The following is a 10,222-nucleotide window of genomic DNA, read 5'->3' on the forward strand; positions in this document are numbered from 1 at the left end:
GGAAGCGGTCGAACTTTTAAGTCCCTCCTCCTCTGCCGACTAAAACAGAACCGGACCATGGCGCCGCCGAAGCATCTGTCCGCTGTATACGTGGCGTTTCAACTATTTATTCTGAAGTTGTTTCATTTCGCCGAGGCAAACCATGGAGGGCTATCGCTTCTGCAACCGTATGATTTCTTATACTACAGTGGAGTTCGCTCGTATTATAACCAGGAGTGGGCCAAAGCTGCAGAACTGATCGAGAAGTCCATTATTACCAGAGAGTCTCTGTTCAGGGTTCGGAGACAGTGTCACGACGTGTGTCAGACTTCAGGACAAGAAGCTCGCCAGAGGCTTGGTAAGTTTACAAGTGGTGTTCAACCATGTACTCCGACACAGGAGCCCCTTGAGACGCCTCAGAAAGTAATGTTTTGGATGCTCCTCATGGAGCCAAACCCGGTGCATCACTCCATGTATGTTTTTTTTTTTTATCAGTTCTGTTAAAACCTGTTCGGAATGGTTCTAAATCTTTGGATTATTTGTTTGTTTTGCGTTAAGAAGCTGATTGAAAAAAAAAGCATTAATAACAATAATGTCTTGTTTGATCCCTCTAGCAACTTTTGCATGAATTTTTACCAAATAAAGGAGACCTGGGAACGAGTGGAAGGATGTCCCTTAAATTATTCCATTTGCATAACTGAAGTGTGATGGATTTGCTTCGTTCTGAGATTTATCACGCTATTTAGGGCCATCTAGTTGGAACTTAAAGCTCTGGAAAAAATCAAGGGACCACTGCAAAATTGTCAGTATTTCACTGTTTATGGGCGTGTGCAAGTAAAAATGAACATTCTTGTTTAATTTTATAATCTAAATGAGATAATTTCGTCCAAATACCAAATAAAAATACAGTATAGTATTATACTGTATAGTCATTTAATTTGCAGAAAATGACAAATGGTCAAAATAACAAAAAAGATTCTGAAAATCAGAAAACAAGATCGTATTAATTATATATATTTTTATTGGAATAACCCTGATTTTTAATCACAGCTTTCACATGTCTTGTCATGCTCTCCTCCTCCAGTCTTTTACATTGTTCTTGGGTGACTTTATTCCACTTGAAAGAATTCAAGTAGCTCAGCTTTGTTTGATCGCTTGCCACCATCCATCTTTTCCTCTTCATCACATTCCAGAGGTTTTCAATGGGTTTCAGGGCTGGAGACTGGGCTGGCCATGACAGGGTCTTGATCTGACGGTCCTTTATCCACACCTTGATAAATGACAATAGTTCTATATGGAATTTGGTGGAAATGTTGTCAGTAGATTATAAAACGAAACAAACTTAAACACATACCTATAAATAGTAAAATAAGAAATACTGATTTATACTGACAATTTTGCAGTGGTTTCCAGAGCTGTATACTTAATGTGATGGACCTGGATTTGAACTGTTCAGTTGGATGTTGGACTCAATGTATGAACAGTGATCCATTAATAATAGACTACATGCAATTCTGTTTTTAAGTGTGCTAAGTAGAGACCTCTGTAATTTCTAACAGACACAGCAAAGGGGGCGCTGTGGGACCTCTGGGCCTTGGACTGGGTTCAGCAGGAGGCAGAATGCCTGAGGTTCTGCATGGGTCGCTCTGTCACTTCCACCGCACTGCTTCCTGTCTCTAGCGACATAGACTATGAGTTTGGCACCCGCAACCCTTACAACTTTCTTCAAGTCACGTATTACAAGGTGAGCAGTGTTGGGCAGGAGCAATCTTGAGCTTGAGATTTTAATAAGTTTTCCTTGTTCCGCTAGCTGGAGAAGCTGCAGAAAGCTGCAGCAGCCGCTCAGACATACTTCGTCGCCAACCCCAGCCACTTGGAGATGAGAAACAACATTGAGAAGTACAGAAGGATGGAGGGAGTGACAGAAGAGGCGTTTCAGGACCGAGAGATTGGCAATGAGAGGCACTGGGTGAGGAGGTGGGAGGCAGAGAGCATGGTGTAGCGCAATGTTTTAATGGACAGAATTTGTCCATACTGTTTTACAATGGCCATCCATAACATTATGACCGCCAAGAGACCAATTCTGATCCATAGCACCAGTGGTTAGTCACCTTAATCCAAATAAATCCCCACCCCTTGAAATGACTTATTAAATGATATTATTCATCATTTTCTATGCAGAAGTTCATCTGAACTCCATTCACAACTCCTGCTCCGTCATGTCCCCAGGTTCTCTATGACTCCGCTCTTCAGCATGAGGCCTCGTCCAACTGGCCCCAAGCTGTTGAGAAGTGGAAAGCATGTGTGAACGAAACACTCCGCCAGACGGAGGAATGCAGGGTTCAGTGCCTTGTCGCTTCTCAGCCGCTGCCGGAGGACAGAGGAGTGGGAACTGTGGACGGGGTGTTTGAGAAAGCTGCTGGTGAGGGAGTAAACTCAGTCGTGACTTTGTCTCTGGATGAAAATAATTGATCCTGTCTTTCTTTTGGGTCCAGCTCTCTCTCTTTCCATGCTCTCCTGTCGGCAGTTCTGCGTGACGCAAGTGTCCACACGACCCGGAAGGCTCTCCGCTCAGGAGGATTTCCTGCCTACTCAGCTGGAGCACCTGCACATTGCACAATTTAAAGGTCTTAAAATGAACTGAGAAGGTTTTCTTTGGCAAGTTCGCTTTAGCTCCCTTTCCACCTCAGCCGGCGACATCAGAGGAGCAGTGAAGACTCTTCGGTCTCTTCTCTTGTTCTACCCCTCTGATAAGGACTCAGTAGACAACCTACAGTTCTACTTTGAGACCCTGGGGGGTGACAGAGAGTCAAAGGAGACACAACCCTGTGAGGTAGTGCAACCTCTCCTTCAAAACACCTCTGTGAGGTTGACACTAGTGTTTCTATGAACCTGTTTTAGCTTCCATATTCGTGCCTTTGTCCTGCAGGAGATCAGTCGATATGTTAGTCGCTCTTTGGAAGAAAAGAAGCTACTGTATTTTGGTGTGGAACACTTGGACTTCAGCTTCACAGACCCAGTAAGTGGGTGGATTTAAGATGAAAATAAAAGAGTGTTTGACAGTGGTGAATGTTTCTGCAGGATATCTGGACTCCAGAAGATGTGGTACCGGAGTCTATCAGAGAGGCCTGGAAGTAAGACCGGAGTGATCAAGTCAGTCAAGTTTCTTTGAATGAACCGTGTGTTTTAACAGGGCTGAAAAAGAGAAAATGAATGAAAAGATGAAGGAAGGAGAGCAGCAGATTGACGTTGATGACAGTGGATTTTTTGCTGGTAACTCATACTCAGCCGCAAAACTGTCAGTTGATTTATTTATTCAAGTTTCTTATCATTGACCAGGTGGTCCGGTTCCACAAGTGGGTGTGACCATCACAATGGATGATGAACTTCTGAACGGGACCAATCGTGTTGTGTTTGATGGAGTGATGACGGAAAAAGAGTGTGAGAGAATAGTGCAGCTAGCAAACGTAAGCTCAACTAGGCGATTAGCACGACACTGTCTGATGCTCAGCTGTAGCTTCTAAAATGTTCTGTCTTTGCTGATAGGCTGTAGCCTCTGCTGGGGACGGTTACCGGGGGCGACGGTCCCCCCACACACCTCATGAGACATTTGATGGTCTTACTGTCCTGAGGGCTGCCAAAGTAAGTGGCTAGTCATGACACTGAAACACACATTCACATCTGCTCTGTTGTTTTCCCTCTCTATGCGTAGCTTGCTCAGGATGCCCTGGTGAACCAAACAGACGCTAAGCTGCTGTATGAGCTCGGAGAGCGGGCCCGAATCCTGCTCCATTCCTACTTCAGGAGCCCGTCGGGACTTTTTGTTGCGTTCACTCATCTGGTCTGCCGCAATGCCGTCCCAGGTACAAGAAAACTTTTTTGGTCTGTTGACGTGAGCTTAGCACTCAAATTGCTCAATTTACAATTCTGCTTATGAAGATAACCATCGTAGTATCTTAAATGTTTGGAGTTACCAAGTTATATTTATCTATCTATAATCTGATATTTAGATTGTAATGAGTTAAAATGAACAGCAGATGGCGGTAGCGCTGCTATAGTGGTCTAGTGAGACAGTACCAAAGAGATATACGAAGAAGAGGCTTCTTTATCAGGAATAAGAGTGAAAACATTTGAAATGTTGTTAAATCCACATTTTAAAGTGACACAAAAGATAATTTATTCTGGTGCTTCCGCTGCATGAGGTATTTTATAAAGTCACAATGTCTGTTTATTGCAGGTTTTTCACCAGTGCTTGTCATGTGACCTTATGTGCAGTAACATTATTAATACTTCGTACGGGTCATAATTCCAAAACGAACCTTCTGATCACCACCAAAATCACATCGCTTCTAAGTTAGCCTGTTGTCAACTAGGCATTTGTCCTTCTGGAGTTAAACTAACAAACAGAGCTCTAATATGGCTGTAAATAAAGGAGGAGGTATTAAAGAACGGAAGGTATTGTTTGATAGCAAACTAGGAAGGAAATCCTTAAAATCCGTAGGGAGAAATAAAGAGAACGATAGATAGAAAGGGAAAGGTTGAATACAAAATTGGATGAAGAGTTTAGATGTGGGCGAGAAGACGTTGTGAGCCTGGTTGTGTTTGTATTGCTCAGGGGACCAGCAGGGCAGGATAGACCTGTCTCACCCCGTCCACGTGGACAACTGTCTCCTGGAGCCGGAGACCAAACAGTGTTGGAGAGAGGCTCCGGCGTTCATTCACAGAGACCTCAGGTTGATGGAATTTTTCTTTTCTTTTTCAACCACTGACCCATTGCCAGTCTGTTTCTGTCTACTCATGTAACTCTACGTTCCAGTGCGATTCTCTACCTGAACCAGGACTTTGAAGGAGGAGAGTTGTTCTTCACTCACAGAGATGCCAAGACAGTCACAGTAAGCGATTGTGTTCAGTCGTTCTGTACTTAGTTCAGTGAACAAGCGATCATTTCCCTGCAGGCTCGTGTCAAACCAGCGTGTGGGCGGCTGGTCGGGTTCTCATCTGGGCCTGTCAATCCTCATGGCGTTACCGCGGTAACCAGCGGCCGCAGGTGTGCGCTGGCCCTCTGGTTCACAAAGGAGAAGCTGTACCGAGACATGGTGAGTTTTAGGATGGCTCTGATTCCAACAGGACAATTGTTGTTGTTCTGGTCGTGCAGGGCCAGATGGAGAGGCAAGTAGGATGCAAATGTGGTGGCTGCTCTCGTCGGCCTCTGTCTGTGATGGCTCTTAATGATGATGAATTGTGTGCATGTGTGCAAAGACAATAACCGGGGCCAGAGCCGGAATTTTTTGAATGCATTTGTCAGGCCTGTTGTTAGGAAAAGCGTTGAAAATTCATGATACGGTCATGTATGCAGGTACAATAGAATTTAGTCTGAGAGAAAAGTGACGCATATTTGTTACTAATGTCAGAAAGTGAAACCAATATGTTATACAGGCTTGTTACACACTGAAATATTTAATGTTTTTATACAGTAGAAATGAATCTAAAACTTGTTTAAAACTGTTTTTTTCCTTCAGGAGCGGGAGGAAGCTGAGGTCATGTGGGGGGAACCGGGTGTTAAAAACGAAGAGGAAGGTGGTGGCAACACCGCCAGTCGGAATGCTCGAAGTCAATCATCAAAAGACAAAAGCAAAGAGAGAGGAAGGGTCACAGGAGGCAGAGATGAGTTGTGAGGGGGAAACATCCTAAGGTGCCATCTGGACAGTTCTTGCACATTATAGTCAAAGAAAAAGGTCTCACTTTTGAGTCCATGTACATTTATTTGTGTGTGTGAAGGAATTGGCCATCTCATGAACACAGGATCAGGACCTCAATATGAACCAACATGCACCCATGTATTTCATACTACAGGAAGACCGACCTTCCACCACTTGTGTCCACTTAATGCAGTGCTATCATGTGGCACATGTACACTTACACTGTCTTCACTCTCTCATAGAACGACGTGGAGATCAGGGTAACAAGAGGATCAAAGGGAATTTGAGTCATTCTTCAACTAATGTGTATATATAAATGTTTTTATGTTTTAACTTTTTTTTAAACCATCCAAAGGAAGACTTGTAGAAGATATGAAGAGGAAACACATGACAGATTTAGATTTGCGTAGTCTTTATGACCAACTGTGTCTAAAATTATGTGACAGTACAGGAATTTATTTGCCTGTTCTCAACCAATGGAAACATGATTGTTTTATTTTGCTATACTGAATTCAGAGATAATATATGAGGTATTTTCAGAAACTGGCAAATACAATGTGAGACCAAGCACTTCAATGAATGTAATTTGTCTCAAGCTGAATTTAAAGTTGTTTGTTCCTTACCTTTCAAACAGAATGAAAATGTATGTTTGGCTTTTAGAACTTGTGTCTTCCCTGCTGTGTGTGGCCTTTCACTGTAAAACGATGCATACATCTGATTAGAAATAAATATTAGTGTGTTGTTTTAAACATTTTTATTTGTGCTTCTTGGCAGTAAAATAACCAGCTATTATTATTGTTAAAAAATTAGTAAACAAATATATAAAAAAAATAGAACAGTTCTAGACTCTGCTATTCTGAACAGTGTTCCCAGACCAGCTGGGACATCATTTCTTAGGCATGTTCTTGGCCTGTGCAAGACCTTATCCCAGTCCAACATGTCGGATGAGCTGCTCTACTTTGAACCACGGGTGTGACTGGACTTCTCACTTCAATTTGAATGGAGAGTCCAGACAGAAATCTTCTTTGCTAGCATGGCTAGTTGAAGGGTGAATCCTCTGAACCCCTTCTGAGTTTCTTAAATGTGATGATGTACAAATGGGTGTGTAGATTTTGGCAATGGAAGTATAAAAGTACATTTATTTGTCAAGCTACTAACAACGACAGTTGCAAAACAGAAAGTCACTGACTGATGAAACAGGGCCCGAGAGTTTTACTGAATCCTGTCAGGGAGTCCATGGTTGGAATACTGGTTCTGACAATAACCACGTAACAACCAGACATATTTAATGCTGAAAACATTTATTTTCTAATGAACCTTTACTGGGATAACTACCGTATGTAGAGGATGCTAAAAAACACAAAAAACAAGATATGATACTGTAAATAATACAGTTTGAAATATAACAATACTTAATAACATCATTTGCCGTAAACATTGTTTTTCACTGAAACATCATCAGTCCTTGGAATACTGGCTCATAACATTTGTTTTCTAGTGTACATTACATACTGTAAACATTAAGGTTTGAAATTATAATAATGCTTAATAATCAACTAAAATGGTATTTAGCATTAGCATTAGTTTTTCACAGAAACATCATCGATCCTTGGTGGAACTTACCAGGCTCCTCTGCACACTAGGCTTTCTTTAGCTCATCTTTCTTTAGACCTCTCTGGAGCACACATCTTCTACTCCCTCTTCCTTTTTTTAAATCCTTCATGTTTGCTTGAGGCGTCCTGTTCAAACTGAACGCCTCAACTACATTTATACTGCTAAAAAGCAGATAAACTGCGGCCCACTTAAAAGTCAGAGTGATTGATAAGAGACATGCGACTACAGATGGAACATGCCCGAGTAAACAGTGGTGGATTCATGAAGTGACAAACTTTCTTGCGTTTTAAAGAACGTTGCAGTTCATTAATAAAAGTGGTAGTAAATTCACGACAAAACCAATTCTCATATCCCCCGTCCATTCACTGAAGAAGAAATGCTCGATCAGAGATTTCCAAGCAGCTATGGATGTAAATGTTCTTGTGGTTCACAAAGCCCTTGCAGGGGCTGTTAAAGGAGCACTCGTGGCCCCAGGGACTCAACTACCCACATCTGGTTGGAAGCAGAAAAAGAGAGGACAGGAGAGGGAGAGGGGCACACGGAGGGGGAGGATAGAAATAGAGAGATTACTGGTAATCCCTCATAAATGAGTGCATTTGTTTATGAAGCTTAAAAAATCTCCCATTTAGAATATGGAATAGTAATCCAGCGAGAGATCATTTAATCATTCAGCGGAGTGACACTCTCTTCTCCCTCATCTGTCCCATTACAACCAGTTGCTCCTCACAGGCCAGTCTCCGTGCGCATTAGAGCCCACCACTGTTTATGGCCCATATTAACACTCTCACTCCCCCCTCTGTGTTATAATCCCCCGTCACCGGACAAGTGGGTCGACAGGCCTCTTTAATGGAAGGCTGGTTTTAACCTTTTCCTTTTTTGAAGCGGAACCCTAAATGTCTGCATTAATCCCTCTGAAAGTAGGTGCGACGTCTCCATAATGCATCTTGCTCACTGTAAGTGCAGCCGGCGTCTGCTGTTCTAATTACACAGAAGAGCACCGAGTGGATGCCGCTGTGACATCACTGTTCCATTTGATTAACAGAAATTATGTAAGAAACAGGAATAGCATCATCCGGTAGTCGGTGTGGGTGTTAGGTGAGAAGGTGACGGGATGAATCATTTTATTTTTAGGTGAACTGAGGACCCAGGTCCACACAGGCGTGCTGTGTGAATCAGAATCTGAAAGCGCCAGCGAGTCGGTCAGTGAGTTTTAGCGTCGGGGGCGAGCCAGACTTTACACTCCGCCTAACAGATCACAACCACCTGTCTTTGTATTCTGCACCAATTTTTGTTTTATTTTATTTACCATTTTTATACCCATGTTTGGTGTCTGAACAACTTCATCACAAAGTAGTTTTTCCTCTGTCAGGTACAAAGAAGCAACAGCTAAACTACCTTCCTTCTGCAGCAGTATTTCTCTTTATGTATCATTTGGGAATGTCAACAGAGGTTCATGCACTCTAGATCAGATTAGATTATTTGTAAATTTGCACTTTCAATTTGTTCAGATTCTTGGCCTCAGTAAAGCAGACCAGACGCCAGAACCAACCTCTGTTTTCTCTAACGTCCCCAGAAGACCAGGTCCACCATGCCCTCCCAAAAGACTCAATCTTCTTGAACATAGCGCAACAAAACCCACCTTGGTGTACTGACTAAATACCTCCTAAATAAAGTCTGTCCTGGATAGGGAGTCACATCCACCCTGAAAATAGTAGTCTCTAAAGACACAGATGCCTCCATTACTAAGTGAGTCAGGACCCTTCATTAGAGCGAGACGTCTTTCCTACAGCATTGTCAAAGAAGAAGACTTGAGTTTGCGACAAACATTAATCTCATGAGATATACTTCACATTTTAAATAACACAAAACCTTGAAATGATCATCTAAAGTCTGGTGAGAAGGTGATGTTTTTGCTTTGGTGCAAGCAAGATTATGTAACAAAAAACATTCAACCCAATTTTATGGTCCCTGGTGGCGGTGGAAGTGTAAATATGAAGGGGGTATGTTTCATTTCGCTCACGTAAAGCCCAAGGGACTCTCTGAAGGATCCTGGAAAACAAGTTTTGATTTAAAATGAGTGTTAGAAAACAGTTTCAGTGAACGACCCTGGGCACAGATGGAAGCAGATGAGGGTTTTTTCAGTTCATTTGTGTCACTTGCCACTTGCTTTTTTAATCTGCTCACGTCACCCCCAACAACACTGGCACCTTGTTTACCATTCAAAACAAGGCCAAGAGCTCTATACGTCTTTTAATCCAACCTCTTTTATCATAAATCCAGTGACTGTTTTTAATGTATGTCCTGTTTCAGCGATGATTCTTCATGCGTACTTTCCCCACTTATGCGGTCTTTAAAATGTTTTAAATAGTTTTTATTATAACATATCTACTGTTGCTTTTTGTGAAGAATTTATTTAAAATATATGTAGAATATCTTTCAACAAGTGAATCTTTCATGGGGACCACATAACAGTTTGAACTTGAATGTTCAATGCCTTCGATTGTTTTGTCTCGGTGAAGTATTTATGTAGTTTTGTGTTGAAATTAAGTTCACTGAAATATGTTGATTAAAATATCTGAGCAACAAAAGTTATACTCTAGCTCAGATATGGGTCACATGGGCAGTGCAGTTGTTGAGCAGCCATTGCTCTCAGACTTCTCTCTGTGATCCATGAACCCATTGCCCTATTACAGCACTTCTGTCTGGACCACCTGAAGGGTCCAGGAAGACTCCAGGAGAGCAGCTGTGTCACCCAAGATCTTATTTCACTTCACCCCATCATATTTTATGAGGAGGTGGACTAGTTTTCCAAGATTTCCAAGTAGTTTTTCAAACTCCAAAAGATGTTTACAATAAAAAAAAAAAGTCAACCTTCTTAGATCAGCCATTTATAGGAGGTGTAAAATCACCAAGGTGCTATACACTTGAGC

General features: G+C 42.1%; 1 protein-coding gene across 1 annotated transcript; it reads left to right on the forward strand.

Annotated features, from left to right (window-relative positions):
• Positions 1 to 48: 48 nt before the first annotated feature.
• p3h3 (prolyl 3-hydroxylase 3) lies at positions 49 to 6,398 on the forward strand. Its single transcript, XM_053881199.1, has 16 exons — positions 49 to 337; positions 1,539 to 1,723; positions 1,790 to 1,948; positions 2,209 to 2,401; positions 2,475 to 2,606; positions 2,670 to 2,812; positions 2,909 to 2,998; positions 3,061 to 3,113; positions 3,173 to 3,252; positions 3,319 to 3,446; positions 3,526 to 3,621; positions 3,692 to 3,842; positions 4,595 to 4,712; positions 4,796 to 4,871; positions 4,935 to 5,075; positions 5,499 to 6,398. Exons 1-16 carry the CDS (start codon positions 58 to 60, stop codon positions 5,652 to 5,654), a joined length of 2,181 nt encoding a protein of 726 aa, XP_053737174.1. The 5' UTR covers positions 49 to 57; the 3' UTR covers positions 5,655 to 6,398.
• Positions 6,399 to 10,222: the final 3,824 nt, after the last annotated feature.

Source organism: Synchiropus splendidus, chromosome 12 (assembly GCF_027744825.2).
Source record: "Synchiropus splendidus isolate RoL2022-P1 chromosome 12, RoL_Sspl_1.0, whole genome shotgun sequence".
NCBI lineage: Eukaryota > Metazoa > Chordata > Actinopteri > Syngnathiformes > Callionymidae > Synchiropus > Synchiropus splendidus.